Consider the following 25,930-nt stretch of genomic DNA (forward strand, 5'->3'; position numbering starts at 1 on the left):
ATTTGGCACTTATTACACTTTTGCATGCAAGCCATTTTCCCCAACCTATCATATCTCATCTTTACCAAAGATACCAAGTGCTAATGCCTGTTAGGGTTGTTTAATAAGATTTTTTTCCAGTTGCTGATATAACATGGCTTTGGCATCTTGTTGTATTATCTAAAATGTCAAAAAATTGTGAAAAATGCCCCCCAAAAAAATTCCCAGAGTCGAAGGTGACGCCTTCAGATGTCTTGTTTTGTCTGATCAGCAGTCCAAAACCCAAAGCTATTCAGTTTACTCTTATGTATGACAAACAAAATAATTAAATCATCACATCTGACAAGTTGAAAACAACACATTTTTTGGCATTTTTGCTTTAAAAATGGCTAAAAAAAAAAGAATTGATCATCCAAATTGTATTAGTATTATCACACTGTATGTGCATTGTGTAAGAAGATGTGTTCCATGTTCAAACTACTGTGTATAACAAACTTTGCCACATCATAAAAACATTACCTGTCATGTGTCCCATCCCATGTGCAGCTGCTGGTGAAGGTGAGCGATGTTCCAGACCTTTCTGCCGGCATCACCTGCTCCTTTGGCAACCTGACGGAGGTGGAGGGGCAGGTCAATGGCAACCAGATACTCTGTGTGTCTCCTGCTGCCAAGGATGTCCCCCTCATCCCCACCGACCAAGGTAGATACAACAAACAGAAACACACATACTAGCATCCATTGAATACAAACTGATGAGCTCCCGAAATATTAATATTCCTTTGTAGTGTCCAGTAGACTGATGTGATCAGGGCCATTAGATGAGAGCCTCTCTGCTATTTATACCGCGCTGAGCTGTTCTCACTGTTCATCTGCACACACGCACACACTCTAAAACATCTTTATTGATTTAACACTCCTCCTTTACACAGGTACCATCTTCATAACAAGCTCCCACTGTTCCAGGATCAGTTGTCTGACTGTGGAGTGTGCTACACACAAGGCCAGGCCCCATTAGAGCTGATGGAGGATCAGACTGAGGTCTCCTGGCCTGTGGCTGAGCTATAGCTCACCACATTACTGCCCTCAGATTGGGCTAATAGGCAAAGGTCTAACATGCAGGCTCAATCAGCCGGGGGAGGATTTAGTTGCGGGGACGACAGGGTAGTTGATGTGCTGGATTAGTGTCTTAGCAGAGCCAAGGCACAGAAAGCTGGTCTGAAATTATGAAGATGTGACAGGCTGTTTGCTTCTGAGAAAAGTGCTGCCTGATGAACACATACAGGAAAAAATATAATATATAATTATTATAAGTGATTATAATAGTTAGTTATAAAGTTAGAAGGTCCAATCAGCCATTTTTACCTCAGCTCACAAAATCGAAGGTAGAACACAACCATTGTTGTGCAGAACTCTTAGGTTCAGGAATAAAAATATGCTAATCGCCTGTAATATACTATTCATAGAAATATTATGACCTTTCAAGCATTCCTCCAGCATATTTCCATAAATATACAACAGCGGCTTTGGCATTATTTATTTTCAAACATATATATCATAATGAATACTAACACCTGTTGTTTGACAATAAATACCTGTTGTTTGCAAGCCAAGATGGCTGCAGGGTGAAAAAACCAAACACCCTGAATAATATATTATGTGCAGTGTGTGGAAATCACTGTGTGTTTTGGGGGTTCAGTAATCCTCCTCCCTGTGAGTAAATGACAGCCCTGTTTGCCCAGAGCTCCCATGGGGAGTGGTGCATCAGGCACTAATATGAATGTTCTCCCCCAGGTAAATGTCAGCCAATCCCCCCTGTAAGCCCTCCCTCCATCCATCCATCTAGCTATCTATCCATCCACGCTTCCATTCCCCTCTCTCTCTATCCCCCTCCCTCCTACATTTTGACCACCTTCCCCGTTCCTCCTTCCTCTTTTGTTGCCTCTCGCAGCTGTTTATACCTCCATTTTTACTCCTACATTCATTCCCCCGAGGCCACCTCCTCCTGACCACCCTGCTATCCTCCTCCATCCCCTGTCTGCAAGCAAGCCTTTCTATCCGAGAGGAGAGGAAAGGATAGATAAAAATGAGATTAAATTCGGAGAAGAGGGGAAAGGAGATAAGAGTAAAATTCAGAGGACACTGGACTGATGTTGAACTTGAAATTAAAGAAAAAAGCACTCACTCGCCTTCGCTAAGGAAAAACAAAATCCTAGAGGAGGGGTTTGTGTGGACAGGAACTCTGGACCACTTTGTTTGCCAGATCCTGTGAGACAAATCTGCAGTGGTAGAAGTCAGCTATGAGCCTAGCCTGCCTGTTATACACACACTTGTGTGTGAAACAGAGCCTTATTCCCAACAGGTGCTGTGGAGAGAACGGGGCACGGAGGGTCATTCAAGCCTCCTACACACTGAATGTCATCTGAAATTCAGGCTGCTCTACACATATACACATACACACAAACACACACACACACATATTTATGGAGTCTATATTCTCGTGGGGGGAGATAAGAGGCTGTTTTTACAGAGAACAGAAGCACAGTCAGAACTCAGCAAAATGCAGGAAGACAAATTTTGATCAGATTAAATACTAGCTCTGTATGTGATTGAAATTTTTATTTTAAATTTTATTATGCCGTATATTCTCAAGTAAAGCTCGTTTTAGTTTGGCTTGCATCTAAATATTTCTCGCAGGAAATGCTACCTTTCTAGATATCTTTTACACTAGCATCCCAACATCACCAGCTCTATGAAGCTCTATCAATAAAGAGTCCGCACCGTAATAATGCATAAGTATACATTAAATGTTCATCTTCTCTCGTATCCTCTCTTTCAGATTGGTCAGGTGTCGAGCTGAGGCTCAATTCCAAGGAGACCGGTCAGATGCTCATCAGCACAGAGGTCAAGTTTTACAACTGCAGCGTCCACCAACTGTGAGTATCTCTCTTTGCGATCATTCGTTCCCTTTTAATTTACAAAAACAATGCCCCGGACCTGCTGCCCAAAACCACTGAATCAATGCTATGGGAATTAGTTACAATTTGTCCTTAACCTTAGCCCCTAAAAATATCCCCTGTAAAGACTAATGTAATCTGATCGCTGGCTGCTCCCCAGGCACTGTAACAGGAAGTTCTGTGCTGTTGCGCTAATGAAGCCTTCTTCTCAAACACACTGCAGTACAAAACACGCTGCTCTCTCTGCCTAACAGGTCCTCACTCAGGATTTCATGCCCATTTATGCCATGTCTGTCCCTGATTGAGTGATGTCGAATTGAATCCTTGGATCGGAGATCTCAGTGTGCGGTGCCTTTGCAATTGCTCGCTTCATTCCACTGTGGCAGATTCTGTTTGTGTGAGATCCAAAGGCCTTGCTGACTTGGAAGTATCACTGAAGGGAAAGCAGGAGAGTTAGGATATCACAGCAGAGATGCTAACGGAGGTGCAGGAATCTGTAGCACGTCATATTATCCTTTCACTATCCCTTCGACATTAAAACAAAACGCTGTAGCCGCTGTCTTCGGGCTGCCTTTGCCAGATAAAAGCAGGCTATGTTATTCTCCTTCTCTTTCTCCCTCTCTCTCTCTCTTTTTCTCTTTCTCTTCTCTCACACACACACAGACACACACACACACACACACTGCCCTATAGCTTCATATGGCTGTCTGCTGTCTGAGAACACTGTCTGAGTGGCACAGAAAGCAATTACCAGCTCTCACATCAGCTCAGTTAATCGGCAACGACAAACATACTTGCGCACACAGCCAAGCGCACACTCAAACACACAGAGAAAGATGTGTACACTTGAAAAGGCCACGCGCTGTCTCTCGCACACTCCGATGCCAACTCGTCTTTCTCTCCCTCTCACACACGCATACTGTACACTCTTATTCGCCTGAAGGTGAGTCAGCCCTATTCTTCTGAATTAGTGTGCTTGCCAGAGATCCCTCCCATGCTTTTGCACTGATGAATATTTCACAATAAGCAAGTACGCATAACTCAACCTTATTTCGAGAGAGAGAAAGAGAGAGGGACAGCCAAGTGAGACTGCAATTGTCTCCTAACAACTGTTCATGAATACATAGTGTAGTAAATGCCATCGCAATCGATTATCGGTTTATGTTGTCTTCGCTATTAGAACATATGAGGACCTCAGACACACATCTTCATAATATCTCGTCCATCCTTACATTTGTCCATCTCTCCATCCATTCATTCATGTAACCAGTATACAGGGTTGAAAAAAACTTTACTAGAACATTTTTATACTATATTTACTTTGCAGATAACACATTTAAGAACCCGTAATGAGCATATAATATTGAATGTGTTGATACATGGTAAATTGAACTAACCAACAGTATTGAAGATAAGTTAAAAAATAGATACATCTTGTCAACCTATGTCATTTAAATGCTGCTTACACGTTAATGCATTAATAATAATAACCCAATATCATAACATAACACTAACATGGGTCACTCTACTGCGTAATGAGTACTTTTTGTGCGCTATATGCATTTTGCTGATACTAATTAAGTACTTAAGTATGAATACAGGAGTTTTATCTGTATTTTTTTCATTGTGGTACTGATACTTTTACTTTTCCACCACTGGCAGTACAGATTTTTACCCCTATAGTGATACACACAAACATACACACTTACATATTTTACATGCAAAAAAGCTCACACACACACACACACCTAACAGCTGGTAATTACAGCGACTCTCCAACAATGCAGGGCTAATGGTAATTGCAGGATCAAGCTGCGCCAATGTCTTATTTGTCCTCATTACTCAACGTTCCTCCACTCCATCTCCCGCTCTCTGTCTCTCTCTCTCTCTCTCTCCATCTGATTCTGGTTATGAGGGCTAATATGCAGCCTCCCGTTCACACATGACACACAGCATTAATATATGGCAGTAGAAAATATATGCGGGGTAGAACTTGGCCCAGCAGCTATTAGGTACTGTGCCAACCACAAGGGCACAACAACAGCAGGTGCCCACTTGGGATCTGAACTCATTTCCTCTGTGGCACTTCCCCCCACTTTGGCAAACTTGCTGCCCCTCCTTGACTCTGCTGTTTTTCCCTGACTCTCTCACTATATGTGTGTGTGTGTGTGTGTGTGTCCATGCAGGTGTCTGTCATGTGTGAACAGTGCCTTCCGCTGTCACTGGTGCAAGTACCGCAACTTGTGCACCCATGACCCCTCCAGCTGTTCATTCCAGGAGGGACGAGTCAACGCCTCTGAGGTAAGTGGAACACACACATGCATATAAGCAAGCTTGCTAACACAACTTTCTCTTTCTTTCCTATCTTTTCCTCTTTCTCCATCTCTCTCCTGCACATTCCCTCTTTCTGTTTCCTTCTGCCTGCATCCTGCTCTGTGTTCGAGCTCTGTGTCAGCCTCGGGGCTTGTCTTCAGAAAGACAGCCATCAAAGCTCTTCTATTTCTGCATTGGTGTTTCTCATTCGCAGCTCTTGTTCTCTGCAGTAGCAATTAAGAGTCTATTATCTCTGGAGTTATTGAGCTTAGCGTGTCTTAACAATGACCCAGGATCACTCTGCCCAAGTCAGTCATATGCAGTGGAAACAAACTGCTTGAAATACACCTATGTGTGTGTGTTGGTTTCCATGTGTCTCTGGCTATGCACACATACAGTACTTGTGTATTTGCTTTTGGGTACTGTTATATGTATGTTTTTACTTCTCTAAACCAATTTACAAAGCGTTATTGTACATATGGATTGGCAATGGCCATCACCCCTGAAATCTTTCATTTGTCATGGAACTCACACACAATTATTAGCTACATTAATTAGCTTAGAAGCTTTACTCCCAGTCAGTATTACATATAAACACAGACCTTTCCCAGTCTGTAAGTAGCAATAGCAGCTGTTTTAATAGCAGGATCCTGCAAAATAAAGCTGTATTAGAATAGAGGTCAGCATGGGATCACTATATGATGCCATATCTATGAGCTAAGAGGACTTTATTGGAGGAGATTTATCAATGTGTAAGGCTAGAGGCCATCAAGACCAAAGCTTCAGTGTGTGATGTTGTGATGATGGTTTTCTTGGTAGCAAATGTTGCTTTCACATTTGTAATTTACCTCACTAAAGTAATTAGCCTCTAAATTGCTTCCTTGTACTGTAAACCACTGAGCACTTATTTAATCATTCTCAGTCTTTGCCGACTGAGGGGGTCCCGAAATCCTCTCTTGATAATGAGTTGTTCAACACTCAGATATCAGCTCAGAGCTTTCCAAGGTCACAGGAGTCACTTTTAAATTCTAGCTTAAGGTGGATTTCTTCTTCAGCTGCACTTATTGCACTTCATATTTCTTATTATCCTTCCTATTCATCACTCCCATGTGGAGCTTTGGCGTCTCTCATCTTGCTGGTGACACATTTTTGTCTTGTTGGCACTGATATGCACTCTTTGCACTTTGTGCTTGTTTCCTTCCAGGACTGTCCCCAGCTGGTGCGCTCTGAGGAGATTCTGATCCCGGCAGGGGAGGTGAAGCCTATCACCCTGAAGGCCAGGAACCTGCCACAGCCCCAGTCTGGCCAGCGAGGCTACGAGTGTGTCCTTCATATCCAGGGGGTTAGCCACCGAGTCACTGCCCTTCGCTTCAATAGCTCCAGCGTGCAGTGCCAGAACAGCTCGGTAGGTTGGGTGACACACTGTAGGATTTTTTTATTTTAGTTTATTTGTGTACACATTCTTCATACAGTATACAGAAAGAAGATAGATACATTGGTAATTACATATGTTATTGTTCTGTAGAAAATTGCCATAGCACCCTGCAACAGTATGTGTGTGTGTGTGTGTGTGTCATTTAGTCAGAGGAGCCACAGTAGTTGCAGCTTAGGTAATTACACTGGAGAAGACTGCAGCATGGCTCTGCCCTCCAGTCAAGCACTGACTTCTGCAGTATATTCCCAGAGGAACCACATACATACACATTTTACTCTCCTCTTTCTCTGTCTCTCTCTCTCTCTCACACACACATACTCGCACAATGAAAGTCAGGCTGGAATTAAGGGCATAGGCAGTTAAGGGCAGCATATCTAAAGGCCAGAAGGGAAGCTCGAGCTTCTGCCCAGCTGTCCTATTTCTTGTGGTTTCTCACTTTGTCAGCTCTCTGATGATTAGATGATGTAACTTTGGGGTAACATTGGAAGGAGAGTGGAAGAGGTGCTGTATCTACAAGGACTCGTGGGAATTCAAACCCTCAAACCTCATATTGAAATTCTCCTCTCTTTTTGCATCTTCACCCACATCTCTCTATCTGTTTCCACCTCTTCCTCACCATCCTTGGTTTCTAGTATCTGTACGAGGGAATGAAGATCAGTGAGCTGCCCGTGGATTTCTCTGTGGTGTGGAATGGCAACTTCATTATTGATAACCCAGAGAATATCCAAGGTAAGAATAGACGACGCTGCTGTCAATATGTGCTAGAAAACAGACAACATCCAAACATGAGGATGGACAAAGAACTGATACTCTCCATCATTTATTTAATCTCTCTCTGCTTTCAAATATTGTCTTCTCTCAGCAGAGTTCAAGACAGTTTGTATGTATGTATTGATATGTAGCACATATGTATAAATATATAAATCACAGGTGTTTCTTAAAAAATTTGGGGGATGTAAAAAAACATAAATGACTTGTGGGAATATTTCACTCACAGCAGACCTGCTGTCTGTTTTCCTTAATCAGAAAAACCTTCTCCAAATACTACGTATTGGTTTCTCAGTTGCTTCCTGTATCCCACAGTGCATCTGTACAAGTGTGCAGCCCAGCGGGATAGTTGCGGCATGTGTCTGAAGGCAGAGAGGAAGTTCCAGTGTGGTTGGTGCAGTGGAGAGGGAAGGTGTACCCTGAGGCACCACTGCCCTCCCATCAACCCCTACACCACCCGCTGGCTGAACCTGTCCAGCAAGAATGTCAAGTGTACCAACCCACGCATCACTGAGGTCAGTACCCATAATCCTCTGTTCTTCATGCCTGCCCACTCACACCTAGCTATAATCAATGTGCAATAATCAGCTACCACATTCCTGTTTCTCATCCCAGTTCCTCATAGAGGATCACAAGGCACTCAGCTTATACTGACTATACTTAAAAGTTAACATCGCTAATACCTTGTCATTGGTGACAGCGGCGATGCTATTACATAGTTATACTGGCTATAATCTCTAAATTATATCATAACCACCAAAGCACAGAAAACCCAGATTACACTTGATCCTGACATGCTCAATTTTTTGAAACATTTATAGAAAAAGTTGTACTCATAACTGCATAGCTCTTAAGTGACAGGTAGGGCTCTTGAGAATGAGAGACATTGGATGAGAAGTGCCTATGCTGGACACATGATGAATGAGAATGAGCCTTGAAGAAGCTCCTCAGAGAGCTGGTCCCACCTAATGCCTGTGGATCTCTAAATGTTTGGTGTCTTCCAGTCTTTCTGTCTGCTGTTGGTCTCATTTTTTTTTTTTTTTTTAATCTAATTGAGAGAGCATTTGTTGTTCTCAAAAGCAAAAAGGTAGGTTGTGTATGTACCTGTATGGGTGTGTGTAATGCCTACAGGTGCACGTTTATATGAGAATTCTTCTCACTCTCAGGGCTTATCTAAGGGCAAGGACCTTGGCATACTCTCTCTTTCACTCACTCTCTCTCTCTGTCTCTCTCTGTCTCACACACACACACACACAGAGAACTACAGATATTCAGTCTTAAAGGCCTGCCTCTTTGACATCTACCTTCAGCACAGTTCCAAGTTTATCCAAGTTTATCCGACCCTTTCAGAGTAACTTTGGCACCAACAAATTCAGCCATAAACAACCTCAGATACAAGAGAAAAACAATCACTTTGAATAAGTAGCCATTCCTCTTGTAGATAGCCAACAGTTGCAGTCTGTCTAACATTTTGCAATTCATTAGGACAACAAGGAAGTGTTGGAGTGGTGGGGGTTTGTTTTGTTTTTCCTCCCACTCTCTGAGCGCCTTCCCAGATATTGCAACAACGCAACCCAATGGCTGGATGTTGTTGACCTCAGCAACAACAGGGTCATGACCTGGAAGTGCTCATTTGTTTTCCCATAAGTGGGACCTTTGCTAGCTAAGGCCACATTTTCATCCCGCTTGGTGGGTTTGGCTGTCACTGGGGAGTCGGGCCAGGAGGACATACTATTTAATTTGGCTTGGTAACGCACCAGTGCATTGTGGTTAACCCACCAGACCCCTCTACCTCCACATTGATTCATTTTGCTTCTTACTCCTCCACCACATGCTCACATCTAACTCCAGCCAATTAAAAAGTGAAGTTAATGACTTGGTTAATTGATTTGCTATACTGTACGCAGATAAGCCAGAAAAAGAGAGGGAGGCTGAAGAAGAAGACCATCCCTTCTTCTTTTTAATTCTGCATTTTCATCCCTCTCCCTATCAGTTTCCGTTTGTCTCTCCTTCCGTCTGTCTTCTACCCCCTACTTCTCCTCCCTCCCCTTGTGTATGTCGCTGTGTATCGCTATCTCTGACTCATCCTGGTGAATTAAGTTATGCTCTCGTGTAACTTCATTATGCTTTCAGGCTGTCATTCTATGGCTCATGCTCATTACATCCAGTGGGACATACAGTACCTCATCCCATTACATTTTTATACTCTTATGATCACGGTATGTGATTGCCAAGGCAACCGCAGACCTTTATCTGCCTCTCTGCAAACATTAAGTGGCAATAATTGGGAGATTTACAGGAATTCAGGAAAACCCACATAATTAATAAGTTGGTCACTTTCATTTATGAGGTAGTTGCTTTGGCCCAATCAAACATTGAGGAGCAAAGTCAAAGTATAAGCTGAACAATGCAAATAAAATAACACTTAAAACAGTATTGAAGCAGCTTTTTGAGTGAAGTGTACCATGAATTTCTGGATCCATTTTTTGTTCAGTTGTTTATTCTAACTCCTGGACTGTTTCAGCTGACAAGATATAAATTCAAGATATTTCCAGAAGAACTACAATATTACTAAATGTGTCAACTATCTGAAACATCTAGATTTATGTGTTAGTTTATCAGAATTATGGTAAAAGCTTACAGACTTGCTCATGGTCAACAATCAGGCAGAAATCCATCAGCTGCAAGACCTTGTATCCTGAATTAGAGATGTTGTCTTGAGTGGAAAAAAGTAATTACCAATGCTCTTTCCATCTACATACAGTACAGTGTGTAACTCACAGAACAATGCAACAGTTTTGCTGGGGAGCTGTCAAAATCACATACTGATTTAGACGTTAGACATTGTAAGTTCAAGAAAACACCAAAAAAGTTATTTAGACACAAATATAATATAATTATTATAAATAATTCCTGGAGAGCCTTATGCGTCAGGGTTTGATGAGGTATGTAGAGTGTCCACGGATGATGCTGAAATTGCGAATATGAGGAAGAGGAATATGAAGAGTCGGAGTGGGGTGAAGCGAGGCAACAGAGAGAACAAAGGGCAGAGCAGAGCAACCGAACCATGAAAAAATTGGAAGAACGAAGTGTGGAAAGGGGAATGGAGCCCCTGTGGGCTGTCTGAGCTCAGGTCTGTTTACAACTGTAGGTGGCAAAAAAAAAAAAAAAAAAAACCTCTGCATTAATCAAGGCGATTCACATGAGCACGTACCTAAGATGAACACAGACGCGCCAATATTTCTCTTCATCGCCGGTGAAGTCGGCATGCGTTTGTGCCGCGCCCTACCCCCTCTGTCTCTCAGTGATTACAGTTTCTTTAAGAAACAGACATCCCCCTGGTGGGCTGAATTTATTAATAAATTTGGTTTTGATTGTATGCACCAAAGCCCCCATCATGAGCTGATTTGTATACATACAAGCACATTAGTAGATGTGCCTACCACAAGATAGGCCTTTTGAATAATTAATGTTTCTATTAAGTGCCATGGTGCCTCCCACCATGGGCCATTAATATTGAAGAGATGTAAGCCCTTGCTAACAGCAGAGGGAACGACATCAAATGAAGCTGGGAGTTGGATGGGCATATGAAAGGCATCTCCTCAATAGGCTTTGGCCATGGCTTCTGTATGAGTTTACAGTGAAGCAAAGAGGCTTCCCAGCCTCCCAGTGACAGTGAATATAAACATCTAGCTATTGCCTTAGGAAAGAAAAATTGTAGGATTCTTCTTTTTCGCTTCCCTCACATAGTGTGTGCAAGCTTATTGTTTATATTTTAAACACCACAGGGATGTTGGACCTGTCAGTCAGTATCACACAGTAGAACAGCTGAACTCCCCTCACTTTCTTTAACCCTGAGAGAGCTGGTCTACTACACTCAGTAGTAGGGTAACACTACTGTGTGTGCTACCCTCCATTTAACCAGCTAAGAGGAAGAAGAACAAAATGTTGCACAATAAAGTGAGTCTTTGGCCCGACAACATGTAATAAAATGCCCACATACCTCACACATCTCCATGCGCACAGTAAGTTATAGTGGCTTCTTCACTGACATGCACAGCAAGCACAAAACATTAGTATGATCACTGAGGGAAAAACTCAGTCATCCACAAATACACTCCTTTACCCATCATTTTCTCTCTTGTTTTTCCTCCTCATACACTAAAAAACTCCTTTTCATCTTGACCCGTATCTCTTGGCTGACTACAAGACATTTAAGACCCCATAAAGTATTTAGGATGTAGTTTGTTCAGGAACAAGTGATCAGTGAGGTTTTATCAAGCCCATTAAATGCTACTCACAATTAAATGTGACATGCTCGAATTAGTCTGAGCAGAGACCAAAGACAAAGAGATTAGCTGCAAGCTCCTAAATTGTATCAAAGGCTATTTAATTTCAAAAGCAAAATATTCAGCTATTGCAAGAATGGAAATACATCTACTGTTGCGTAGGGTCATTCTAGGACAATCTTTTTAAAGCTTCAAGAAGATAAAATCCAGCTTTTAAGAAATATATAAATATATGTCAAAGGTTGATAATAAAGAATATACAGGGAAAATCTGGGCTTGTATATTTTAACAGTAGATTGGATGATTAAACATTATTATCTCTGAATTGTCTTGGAGAATGCCACTGAGCTCAGTCAGCTAATGTAGTGACATGCTAGGCTTGCATAGCCTGAAGGCAGCTGGGGCGGTGTATTGCTGTATGTATTCAGTTGAGCCTTGGCTGCATCAGCACAACTTTCCCTACCATTACTTCAGCTGATTATGTCAACAACACACTGACTGGCTGTTCACTTTGACGGCCATTCCTCTATTTCTACATAGTCTTTTCTTTTGCTTAAACTAGCAGATTATCTACCCAAAAGGGATTCTTTCTTTTCTGGAAGTTTCTTACTTGCAGATTAGAGTGCTGCCTCTCTTCTTCTCAATTTAGGTCATCTCACCCCTCTTTAGTCTTCTTATGGTTGTTGCCAAATCCAGCAGAATGTCTAAGGAAATGGTGGTGGTAAGTGGCCAATGATCTGATCCCCTGAGCTGGAGGGAGATAGTGAGCGTGCAAGAGTGGGAGCGGGGAGTACGGCGTGCAAGCTGACTGGCTGTTTGCTGGGAATTACCCTCTATTGACAGTGTGACAATGCCAGGCAGGCAACAGCGCTGCTCCTAAAAGGATTACACAGGGAGCATGGCATGGCAGCACTGGGTGGGAATGGAGGGGGAGGTGGAGGGGATGAGGATGGCAGGGTGTGTGTGCATGTCCAATCAGGCTTCCTCTTCGTCTTCCCTTTGAAAGTCTGTTTGGTAAGACAAACAAGCAAGCTGGTGCTTAGAGGAGGAGGATGTGTCACCTAGCCTGAGGGAGACGAAATGATGAAAGACAGAAAGCAAAAGAAGGAAAAGAGAAGCAAAAAGGGAGGGTGTTGCAGTGAAATATGAAGACAAACTCTGCCCCTCTAAAGATTATCTACAGCACATGACTGTAATAGGTTCTCTCTGTAAAGGTCTGTAAAGGTCATTAGGATCTGGTTTACAGGCAATCAAACCACAGTCTCATGTACAAGGAGGCTCCTTTATAGATTTAATCCCTTTGTTTTTATCAGAAATAGAGACACACAGACAAAGAGCAGCACTTCTCTCACGCCTCCCAGCTTGGAGACATTTGTGGCGTGAGCCTTTGAAGTGGTGGTTTCTCTATGATCCACTGATGAATCAAGGCTCTATCTGCCAATGGGGAGCTCAGTCGAATGGTTTTCATGCATGGATTAGACTGTCTTCCCGTGCTTGGTCTTGCCCTTGGGAAGGGCTCCATTTCACCCTCAAGGGTAGATCGAGGAGGTCTTCCAAGCTTTTAGTCAGGCCCATCTGTGATACAGCGCTGCTGTCTTGTCACCATCACTGCCTTCACCTGTCATCCATCAAGGCTCAGAGGACTGAACAGAGTGGCATCCACATCCCCATCGCTGCTCATCCCATTTTGTCCAGTCCCTTTCTTTTTTTCTCTGCTCTCTAATTTTTTCACTCTCTTACACTCTCCTATCCCTCCCTTCTCTCCCCTTCTCTCTCAGGCCCTTACACTGCTTATGTAACCATCACTAAGTCTACTCGAATAGCTGCTGCCATCGCCTGACATGGATATATTTAGCCATTATGTTTCCCCCCCCTCTATACCCTGCATGCCCAAGCAGTGCTAAAAGATTCATGTATTCAGACCCCTCAGGCAGTGCAGTGACACACTTACTTTACATCCAGAGCAATTAATGTCCACTGAATCTAGATTACAATGCCGCCGTCCCACGGGGAAGCCGCAATGCCCTAGTGGATGTCGGGGGGTAGAGAGGAGAGTGTGTACAGCACCTCTGGAAGGGTCGCCGTCATGTGGTAGTTTGCGGCTCAGTAAGCGGACTGTTGGTTTTCTTCCTTCTGCTTGCATGGCCAGTAATAGCATATTGATTGTTTACATTGCACCACCAGCTCCACACAGCAAAGTGACAGTCATCTCCTCCCTACTACCCTCCTCTTTCTTAGTCTCCTCTATCTCCTTTTGCCTCCCTGTCCACTGATCAGTATTGTGTATTTTCTTTCTTTATCTCCTTCCTGTCTTTTCTCTCTCTCTCTCTCTCTCTGCTCTCACCACTTTTTCCTCCTCCTCATCCTCCTCCACCTCCTCCTCTTCTCCTCTCTTGTTTAAAGGGCTGGATGATGGCCAGGTCAGAGCCTCAACAGGGCTCTGCAGCACAGAAGGCAGTGTGCCACCCTGTGCCAAGGTCATGCTGGGCAGCCATATTGTATTTTATGAGTAGGTGGTCTGCAATAAGCATTAATATGGCCCCTTGTTATATTTATAATCCGTGGCAACAGCAGTAGATTCTGAGCAGGCGACTATTCAGAATATTACTGATCCCTACCATTTTCTAAAGTATTTTAATTTATTTTAATTAGATATATAGGAAGGAGTTGTAGAAGAAGAAGAAGTATGATGCCATATTTAGATAAAAGGAGCTATAAAACATGTGCTCTTTGCTACTTGTATGATTAGAGCATGCTCTCGGCACAATGACTCATGGCATGTTCTGACATTCTGTGGATGTAGACGTGGGGAGTGCTCTTAATTGCTTTTACAGCCACCTGGACCGAAAGAGCATCTTTACCCTTGAGCATCTAAGGAAACCTGTGCCCATCTATGATTTCTATAAGGCAGGCTCATAACAGGAAAGAAAAACATCCTTCCATGTCACATTTCACCCAAAGCATTTACAACTTTCTCCCTGACTTTACTTTTTTTAATACCTTGTAGGTGACCCCAGTGGCTGGACCCCCAGAAGGAGGCACACGGGTGACCATCCATGGCACGAACCTCGGTCTGGCCTTCTCGGACATGGTGGGCAATGTGGAGGTGGCAGGAGTGAGGTGTTCCCCTGTAGAGGATGGCTACATAATCGCTGAACAGTAAGTTATGGTCGAAATAGAACAGGCATGGATGTGATGTGTCATGGGGCATCCATGGGGCAGAACACGGTTTTTTACCTGCTACACAGATTTGGTCTTAGTAGCATGTGGTTGCACGTCAGCCATTGAGTTTTTCCACATGATAATGCAGTCAGTTATGCAGGGTTTGGAAGCATAGGCTATATTAACTGGTACTGAATAAATTAACTATAGGATTATGGATACACACTGATTTGATTGATTTATGTTAATGTGCAATGTAAAAAAAAAAAAAAACACAAGGTTGCACTGCTGCATCGCATTGCCTCTGGTACAATGAGGTATTTATTTTAATAATTTTTAAACAGATTGTTCGATTGATTGTTTTTTACACAGTTCTATAGTTTTTACCTGTTGGAGGGCCGCATAGTCACGCTTAGAGAAAAGAAAATAGACCAGCTGTGTAAAAATAGAGATGAGCAGCACGGTGCCTGCGGCTTCCGTGGTCAGTGTTGCAGCTTCAGTTGATTATAATGGACGCGCTCTGCTGCGGCCGTGCTGCAGCAGAGGTGTCGCGCCACGTCCGTGCCTTGTGTATTCTGGAAGTAAGTCACACAAACAGGACAAACGCTAGCATTATTATTTTAAAACTTTAGTTATTAGACATGTGCTGATTGGAAACTACACAAAATGTGACAAATGTTGTTTTTTTAGAAATATTTGTATAATTTGAAAACTTAATTCTTCATTCAAGTTAACTGACAGCAGTTGGGAAAAGGTTTGCCACATATAGTTCACAATACAACATAGGATCCCAGTTTGTAAACAACACAATTTGCTGGACAAATCTCTTGATCTCAATAGAACTCAATAGAGATCCACAGTATAAAATACTAAACATGCATCAAATCAATTATCAATGAGTAATACTGGGCATCTAAACTGGGGTTTGGATGCAATATGTATTGGGAGTAACAAAAAAGCTGCTTTCTCCTCCAACATCTCTGCCGTCATGAAGACTGGAGCAGGTCCAAGCAGTCTGGCCCTGACATTGCTGTTCTCCCCCTGCAGCACAGTAGCCCAGTTCTCACTCAGTGGCTCATATAGTCAGCAACAATCCCATAACAGCTGTGTGTGTTTACTTGTGTTTACCTGCCTAATTGTCCCATGCTGTGCATACATCACGTTAAAGCCTGTCCCGTTCACCCTGAACTAATGAAACGTGGCCCATGATTCACAAGTTGCCCATCTCCCCCTTGGCTAGACGTGCAGACGTGTGTAGAGTTAGCAACCTAGTGCCTTATGGTTGTTTAACCTCCCCAGGTTATGTGGACCTTGCTAGGGGAAGGACAAGGATGTACACACTCTGCTAAGATGCTTTACTCTAAATATATAATAAGGTATTTAAATTAGGATTAGGTTGGATTGCCTTTGGGTATTGAGCTTGGTGGAGGAAATGCAAATCTTGAAAAAAAAAAAATCCGATTATATATTTTACAGGATGCTCTACAGCTAGCTCAAAAAATACTTATTATGCAGCTACTATAGGTTTAATAATTACACCATAGGAAATCAATATGCAACATGGCCACTGTAAAAGCATCACTGGGTAACACGGATATCACATATGTTTGTAGAGATAATATATTAGTATTTGAAGAGTTTTTAAGGGATGATTAATGCTGCGTCCTTTAGATATTGTTTAAGGTCTCCTTGCTCCACTGATTCGGAGTCACTTAGAGAATAGTGTAAAGTTTTAAATGTATAGCAGCACACTGAGGCACAGCTGACACACACATATGCACACACATGCACACACAGGCTATCACAGCCGTGGCTCTCAGAGGAGCCTTTAACCCTAATTCTTTCCTTGGCCTACTTCTGCCCTCAGAAAGAGAACAACTCAGCACTGCGCCATTCCTCTAACTCACATACTTTCAGTACTTATGATGCTGTTACAACAGCTCATGAATAGTGTGGATGACACATGATACAGTATGTCTGCCGTGGTTCCTAACTCCTTACTGGGCACTTATAATTAAAATTCACTATGTGCCACTGGGCTGTAGGGGACAATTTGTCAGCAGCGCACTGATCTGACAGCACTTTAATCCATTTGGGCACAAGCTATTTTATTTAATTTATTTGTATGGCATGTAGAAAAAAAAATAGACTGAGCAAAATTAAAAAAACTAACCCATGACCCCTGTAGCCTTCATGATCTGTTCTGAGCTGGACTTATGAGGTCATATTGGCTCTAGCTTCATTATATGCATGTCCTTATCTGACTGTTGTTGTTTGTTTCGAGCTTTAATTCAGTCACCAGGCGGACTGGACTGGATCGGACGAAAAAAAGAAAAGAAGTATACATATTTATGTGTCTTTTATGTTGCTACTTCAGAGGAGTGTGTGAAGAAAAAAAGGCTAAAGTTTTGTATTTTTTCAGCAGTCAGAAAATACTTTTTTTTTTTTTGAGGGCTGATACTATTCTGCAGAATTTCTTATAGTGGCCAAAATGAGTCCTCATTAGCAAGAATTCAGTTTGAAAGTTATCCTCAGGTTTTTTTTACGAAAAGAGCAGGCCGAGGAGATACAATTGAATGTTCAGTTTTGAAAAGCCAAACATATTTCCATAAATATACAGCCTCACAAAGGACCACTGTAGTAGGCCCTTCAGGTGGGGGATAAATTGAGTCTCCATTTGTCTGAGGCCAAGTGAGAAGAAATTTTCAGTTTTGTCAGAAAGTAAATCCACTCTCCTTCACCTAGTTCATCCAACAAAGCTCCTTGAGTCATTTTTCTGTAATTCAGATGATCAACACTGGAGAAACAATATGTCTGCTCTGTTTCACCTGCTCCAGTCCCGCCTTGCCCCTGCCAAATGCCTCACCACATCTATCTCTCTTTCCACACTGTGATTGCTTCTTGTACTTTATTACTCCCTGGCACAGCGATCAATAGACGTCCTTGTTTTATTATGTCATTTGATCTAGTCACCTGCAGCGCTGGGTGACACCTGATCACATGGTATGATAAACTGTATTGATCCTAGCGCGTGATTTACATTAGATGTACCACACTGGCACAGCACCAACGCTGTCGGGGGAGGGGGGGGCCCGGTTGTTGGTGGGAAATTTACTACACTCGGGTTGGGGTGTGTTGGGGTGCCAACGGAGGAGGAGCGCTAGTCTCATTTGAAGACTGTCATCAAGGGGGTCCTGGTCGATGTCTGGATGTGTCCCGTAATGAAATGAGTGAGACAACAAAAGAAGATTGCATTTAGAGTGGAAGATAGATCGATATCAAGCGTAGAAGTGTTTTGATTACTTTCTCCCAACTTCGCTCAGTCATTCAAACATATAGACAACCTCTGAGCTTTAAGTCGTTTTTAAGAAAGTCGAAAACAGCTGTGAGTATTTTCGCTAATTGTGACCTCATTATGCACATTACTGTAAGGGATTTTAACTCATTATTTTGTGTCTTTTGTAGGATTGTGTGTGAGATGGACGCAGCTCCTGCAGACAGCAGACCCGGTGCAGTCCAGCTGTGCGTTGGAGAGTGCAGGCCTGAACTCAGAGCTCGCTCCTCACAACTCTACTCCTTTGTGGTATGACATACTTACACTATAATGACACTACATTGCTCTCTATCCTCATACAATATAATGCACATTTGTGAATTGTGTTGTATGCATATGCATATGTATTGTATGTTGTACTAAGTATAAGACGAACAAAAGAGCTGCGTACAAGTCATAGAAAACATACAGTCAGTTCAATTAAAACAATTTGTACTTTTCTTGCAAAAGTAATTGATGCGCTACAGGCAACGATGTGAGTTGCCATGCCTACCGACAGTGTAATTAAACAGCTCTGTGTATGCTCTTCATTAATGATTCCTGCAGGTTCCTGCTTATACATAGATTTTATTTGTCTTTATTTACACATGATCATGAAGTTAAGTAAGATAGTCTTCACGACTCTGCAGCCAAGCTGAATTAAGTTAAGCATTACTCAGTGATGGGGGAAAAGAATGAGATATTCTAATATTTCTTAGAAGTATTTGTTTTTGTATAGGTTTGGGTATTGTCAGATTGTGTAAGAGATAGCTTGCACAAAGTGGGAAATGAAAATAGTCAAATTTAATTGGACGGTAGGGTCATAAGAGAAAGGGAAAAGAATGAAAGACAAATGAACAAATAACTTGCTAAAATTGAAGGCAGCACTTGGCAGATTAACATTATCTACTCCCCATCCTCACACACACATACACACACACACACACACTTTTCCCTGTTTCTGTCATCCGCTGTCTGCCAAGCCTGCAGCTAACAGATAATCTACTTTCCCATTTACGCGCTCTCCCACCTTCACAATTAGCATTCCCTTAACAATTAACAGCAGCCAGTAATTACTACCGTTGTTTTCGGAGTACCTGCTTTAGCCCGCATCCTCGAAGTCACACTCGGCTGACAGTTTTGAGTTTTGTCAGCGTGACGCTCGTGGCGCTATAGTAAATCCTCAGCTACCTTTTCTCACCCGTGTTACAGCTGCTACTAGCGATGGAAGCAGTGGAATTCCTCACAGAATACTTCACAGAGGCTCGAATTGACACCACTTGCAATTCCCCTGTATTGCAGGCCACCGCGCAAAAAAAAAAAAAAGAATACACCATTACAGAAGCGTTCTTCAATTTTCACAACAAGACATACTCCCTATGTGGCTGTCTTTTTCAGCCAGCAATAATGGAGCACTTGGCAAAGGGGCAGCGTAAATGATAGAGTGTGCATTTAGTTGTTTTTAAATTGCTGTTTTATTTTTGTGCGCATAGTGTGTGTGTGTGCCTATCTGCGTGCGAGCGTGTGTGTGTGTATATGTGTGCACTGCCGCATGTGTGCGTCTCTGTATGACGAGCTGTCTGCTTGGATATTTCTCCATATGTCTGTGTGACAGGGGCCCTAGCTGCCTGCCGCTGTAAACACTAGTTATTTTCAGACTGTCTTTAAAAAGCTTCACTCAGACAACACACAGGAGGAGGATCTCTCAAGGACTCTAAGAGCTCCTGGTTTTATCCTCTTTTCTCCCACTAGCGCTGCACTCCACTGCCGTCAGCCTGGCAATATGAATAACTGTAATTTACCGTGGATCTGTGATAATATGTGAAGGTTTGAAGAGGTACCGCAGAGATGCTGCCCCTTTTACTCTAGAAAATATCTATCTCTTAGTCTGCCTTTTGATCTCTTGCTTTGTCCTTTCTTTTCTGCACTTTCCCTCTCCCTTTAATTTGCTCTCACAGTCTCTTTTAACCTCTCTGTCTCTGCATCTCTCTGTTTCATAGACTCCCACGATCACAGGTCTGTCCCCTAGCAAAGGTCCAGAGTCTGGGGGCACCAAAGTAACGATAATGGGAGAAAACCTCGGCGCTGGAAGCAGTGTCAACGTTCAGTTCGGAAACCAGACGTGCGAGTTCTTCGGGTGAGACTTTCCTCTTGCATTCATTTATACCATACAAGTGCTATTAGTAGCCCATGAAATTCAATTTGAGGAAAAACAGCCTTGCGTGATCAGGCTTTTGTATAACTCAGATGGAGATTCACAGAGAAAGGCTTTTTAGTGTACGTGCACGTTAAGATGAGGTGGAAATGTGAAACGTTCAAGTGCAAATGAAAGATACAAATTTGAATTTCACAGTTTACAGTTCCAGCAGTATAGTATAATGTGGATATTAGGGAGTGAAACTAATCCACTTACTATGAATGTTGAAAGTTATCACCTACATTAAGCGATTAAAAAAAAAAAGTGTGAAAACAAACAAGTGAAAAGCAACAGGGCCGTTTCATTTGTCCGTTTGTCTTTGTTCTCTGTCATGTTTGCACTGTTAAAAATATCTTTACATAGTCAATTCTTCCTACATTTGCATTTTGCAACGCTTAAACAACACTTACGCCTGTAATACAGCACAACTGATAATATCACAGTTCTTTGACTCAGTGTTTCTTTCACTTCTCGGAGCTGCTACTTACATCACTGTCAGAAAATGTCTCCCGCTGTGAACAAATGAAAAAAAAAACATCTCTTGTTCCCAAGATGATGTGGATTATTCCCATTAAATAAGCTGCTATATTTCTCTGCTTTCTCTGCTTTCCCCCCTGTGATATTACTGAGAAATCCCCCAGGGGAAAGCCTCTTTCTCTCCCTTTGTCAGAAACTTGTGTAAATCTTAATAACGTTTAGATGACCTACTGCATCAAACTCTGTAATAATAGCTTCCAGAAAACCTGGTGCTCATACGTAGCTTTCTTCTTTTTCATCCAACCCCCTCTTTCTCATTTTATCTTTCTATCTATCTCTTCATATGTTCTCACTCCCTGTTTTTTTTTTTTTTTATTCTCCTGTCTCTTACAGTTTCCTTCCATCTCACTCCTCCCATCCATCCTTTCCTCTCTGAGTTGCTCCCAAACGCCCTCCATCAACTTTCCACTCGTCTATGCATCTATTTTAAGCTCTGCTAGGGTAGTCTGACTGTAATGCTGTAAGGTTGAGGAGTCAAGCCAGCTTTAATGAGATATGGGGCTAATTACTGGTTTGTGTTTCTCCAATGTATTCCTGGCTTGGGAGAAAGAGGAGGATGGGGGGGCCGTTCTACTACAAGCTCTCCTCTTCTAATGAATTGGGACAAATTCAGGGGGTGGGCAGGTAAAACATGGAGCCATGGAGAAGGGGGGGGGGTATGAGCACATATGACAGTGGTCACAGACTTGTATGTGTATGTGGTCATGTGCACCTGCATGTATTCATAGCCAGAGTGATTATGGGTCCAAGAAAAGTCTGGGAAAAGATCTCAGATTCTCTGTGTTCAAGGTCTTTGAATTACAATGTTTAAATACAGTTATTAGAGCTTATTTATTTTCACCGTGAAATAACAGGTTTGTTCGTTCTGCCGTGTTCTAACTCAGATAATTACAGTACAAAATGATATATTCTGTTGTTGTTGCCGGTGTTGTACCTTATATAAATAGAATCCCTACATTACTGTGATGGTATGGTTCATTCAGACAATAAATTAATAAATTGTGCGTATATTATAATCAAATTTAACATCATGGAGCATTTAAAAGTTTATCCTCTGTTTCCTGAAACATGCAGATACTTTCTGCATTTGGCACTAGCTTTACATAGAGGTACCTATTAGTCTAATTGTATACAGGTTTGAATAATTCCATTACTGTGTGTATTCTGCTTTACTTGTAGACGGACCATGACAGAAATCGTATGCTGCTCTGCGCCTTCCCAGTCTGGTGTGGGCCCGGTGCAGATCAGCGTGAGTGTGGACCATGCCCAAATCAGGGAGAGCCTCACCTTCGAGTACATAGAAGATCCCACTGTCCAGCGTATTGAACCAGATTGGAGCATCGCGAGGTAAAAGTCATAACACTCGACCTATAGGATGCATGTTGCACCATATACACTCCACATACTGTACATCCTCCTAAACTTTTGTCCCCCAGGCAAGAGTTTCCTTTCCCCATCCAGAACTTTAGAGCCGGGCCCAATGGTAATAAGCAGACACGGGTCAATATTGCACTTTCAATTACTGTTTGGTTCCCTTCCAATTAGTCTAGATCTGATAGGACCGCCATAGCACACAGATTGGAGAGGGCGGTCACTGTTGAGACTGAGACTCTCCTATCGAATGCAGTGTTGATCCATCTGTTGAACATCTTTGGCAGATAGATACACATACAGCATACACTACTAATTAAAAGGAGGAGAGGGATGAAGATGAAATAGTGGCTTATTAGAACAATGTGCTATCAGAGGTGTGAGTCTACAGCAGATGGCTTAGACTGAGAGAGGGAGTGCAGGGGGGACGCTGCAGCGGAAGTGTGTGATGGCGCAGAGGGAGGCGAGGGGAGAAATCCAAGGAGACGGGGATTGGTCATCTTTCTTTACATTTTTCTTCTGTTCTTGGAATATAGGAAGAGAGAGTACATTGGATATTAGTTAGATCATTCTCTCTTAACTAACATGATGTGCACTGACCTGTATCTTCTGGAAAACGGGGATTAGAAGTCCAAAAAATATAGATATAAACATAGATAGATAGAGACAGCAGAGAAGGTCAGTATGTGAGTCTTATCTCCACACCAGCTGTGTATATAATTTAATGAGCTTATAGACAGCGCGACGTCCATTTACAGTGACTCGATTTCCACGGCGCTACAGTAAAACTACAAGCCTAATAGCACGGACCTGTCTGACATTTATTATTGCAGCAGTCCCCGTCTGGCATCTTTATTCCGCGCGCCACACGCATAACAACAAAAACAACAAACAACAATAACCCAAACAGCTGCAGGGAGAGCCAAACATCCAGCAGTTTCCCTCCTGCTTTGTTTGTGTGCTTTGTTTGTCCTGCTGTGTTATGAAGAAGCCCAGGACCACCACTGCATCCTTATATGCTTGAGCTGCCTTGGTATTTCAAACACAAATCTGCTCCGGTTGATTGTAGCCAGTTGAAGTCAGTTAAAAAGCAACTCTAATCATCCTCCACTCCAAAGGCTATTATCTCCTGAAAGAAACTGATGATGAGAGCCGGTTTGATGTGTTTATTTTCAACCGATGGTGAACATTCTGAGGAGGTACATCAGGGTTAGTTTGGTGGAGAATTGTCTTTGTTTCTTTCCCTTTCTGTTTCTTTCCTTTATTCCTTCTTTTCTCCTTCCTGTCTTTCTATCTATCTTGAAGTTAAAAAAAAATTGGACAGAGAAACAAAGAGAAATTTGACAAACAGGATTATTCATATCCGTGTCTACTTGTGTTTTTCCCTCAGTGGTCACACCCCCCTGATGGTGACAGGGACCAACCTGGACGTGGTTCAGGAGCCCAGGATCCGAGTCAAGTACGCTGGCCGAGAGTCTGTCAATGTAAGAGCCGTTATACTGCCTTTACCATAAAGCTAGTGCTGTATGTGCACCAGAAACCTGTCAAAAGTTTGGATATACCTTCCCATTCACTCGTACTGGTACTGTACATGCTGGATAATGTATGCTAGCTAGTTCCTGCTTGACTCACTGAACACCGCCACACAAGCAACCTAAGCAATGTTTAGCTGGTGTAAGAAAAGCGCTATCTCTCCTAACAGCCCCTCCAGCTCTCTTTGCTTCCTTAACATCCGCTTGAACCCAGTCGTCTCAAGCACTCCAACAAGCATCTGAATAATGCAGCTGGCAGTGAGAGTGGTCTGCATGCAGTGTTTAATTAAGAGTTTACCCTAAATTTTCTTCAGACTTAATTTCAGCTCCGCACGGCAGCCTGTTAAGCCCAGTTGTGTTTTATTGTCATACAAGTCATGCTGAACATTTTTTATTTGTTTGAGAACAAAAAAAAAAGATTTTCAAACAAATACTTTTGCAGTCATGGAGCCTGCTGGAGGACAGTAGAGTTTGAAGAGGAGTGTGGGATGGGGGGGGGGTTGGTGGCTCAGTGAGGGGAATGTTGGAGATGTATGCATGATCGAGGGCAAGGAGACTCCTAATGGGTTTCAATGGAAGATTAACTGCGGTCAGAAGTCTTTGGTCAGCATAAAGAGCCCCTGTATAATCAAAGTCTTGGCTGCAGGAAATCGTTACAAATTGCATTTGAGCCCCTGTCCTGGGGGTCCATGTTTAATTAAGAGGATGGGATTTCCTCTCTGTGGTGTGGGCAAAGGTGAGCAGGGCAGATGAATGGACTAAAGAAGAGTGGAAAGGACAAAGAGTTAGAGGGATGGGAGAAGAGAACAGGTAAAAGAATAGCTCTCTGTGCCCAGCGCTGCCTAACTAGTGAGCCACACATACACACACTCTGTATTAACAAAACACAAAAACATGCTCTAATACAGTAGTTCCTAACTTTATTTCTTGTGACTCGGTTAGATTTTCTTAATTTTTACCCTGGTAACAATCTTGTAATCCCTTATATTTATCTAATGTGGTAGTCCTGACCTCTAACTGTCAACCACTGCTCTCATGGTAAGGTTTCTAAAGCATATTGCAAAGATACATCAAACATCTTGACAAATACCTACTCATTCACATGCTAAACACATGTGTTTGTTGGTGCACTGTAGCATATGTACAAACATATAGGTTGGCACTTACTGTGAACACATATTACACTCTATCTAGCCACCTAAATCTCATGCCTCATTTATAGAGAGACACAAACCTCCTCCGTGCCTCACCTCAGCTACGGATTTCTACACAAATGTGTTTCAGCATGCCTCCTCCCCCTCTGCAATCCCAGCTTCCTATTCCTGACATCAGTAGTCTAAAATTGGCCTTAAGTGTCTGACTTGCTTAGTGCTTAGTGTTCCTTTACTAAAAATCATAACTCTGCCCTGGGCTTTTTGTGCTACAATGTTCCCCCATGTAAGGACACGGTTTCCCTAAAAGACCTTTTTGAGTTTTGAAAGCCTAGTAATTGCAAGTAAAATACAGATCTGTGCTGTTTTATGTGTAGAGAGGAAAGAAAATACTTGATGAGTGAGAGACTGCTGGAGACCTGGCGAAATGGGATTTGACTCGCGTGCGAGTGGGTGCGGCACCGTCTGATTTGTCAGTTTCCAAAGCTTTGAAAGAGAGTTGTTCATCTCCACCCTGCCTCATCTGTTCCAACTCCCAACATAGCGCCTTGCAAAAGAAGCCTGTGTCACCGTCTTGATTGCCACCACAGCCACAGAGAATGAATTTCTATTAAATGCTAAGGTTACAATTACCTATCCTTCATCCCATCTCCCCCCCCCCCTCCTCTATCCCTTTCCTCTTTTGTCACTGGAGGAAGGCAAACAGCAGAGCAGCCTATAGCAATAAGAGCTGCTGTCTGTCAGCCAGCCTTAAAATGATCACCTGTCTCCCGCTAAATTGCTTCTCTTCTCCCCCTCCCTCGTGTCACCTGCATAGATTCACAAAGACACTGGGAGCAAGAAAAAAAAAAAGACAATTTTCTTTGTGAAATGCTCTGTATCTGTCACAGGATTCACAATTGAAACATTTATCATAATCTTGATTAAAG

The 25,930-nt window shown here is 42.6% G+C and overlaps 1 protein-coding gene across 1 annotated transcript in view; it reads left to right on the forward strand.

Annotated features, from left to right (window-relative positions):
• plxna2 (plexin A2) overlaps positions 1-25,930 on the forward strand; it is a 168,097-nt gene that overhangs the window by 104,424 nt on the left and 37,743 nt on the right. Inside the window, exons 7-17 of the mRNA XM_067593095.1 lie at positions 526-679; positions 2,816-2,912; positions 5,120-5,234; positions 6,451-6,651; positions 7,314-7,410; positions 7,765-7,964; positions 14,746-14,897; positions 18,366-18,483; positions 20,214-20,350; positions 22,127-22,294; positions 23,709-23,802. Coding sequence (XP_067449196.1) covers positions 526-679; positions 2,816-2,912; positions 5,120-5,234; positions 6,451-6,651; positions 7,314-7,410; positions 7,765-7,964; positions 14,746-14,897; positions 18,366-18,483; positions 20,214-20,350; positions 22,127-22,294; positions 23,709-23,802 — 1,533 coding nt within the window. The remainder of the gene's footprint in view (positions 1-525; positions 680-2,815; positions 2,913-5,119; positions 5,235-6,450; positions 6,652-7,313; positions 7,411-7,764; positions 7,965-14,745; positions 14,898-18,365; positions 18,484-20,213; positions 20,351-22,126; positions 22,295-23,708; positions 23,803-25,930) is intronic.

The sequence above is a fragment of the Thunnus thynnus genome, chromosome 6 (assembly GCF_963924715.1).
Source record: "Thunnus thynnus chromosome 6, fThuThy2.1, whole genome shotgun sequence".
NCBI lineage: Eukaryota > Metazoa > Chordata > Actinopteri > Scombriformes > Scombridae > Thunnus > Thunnus thynnus.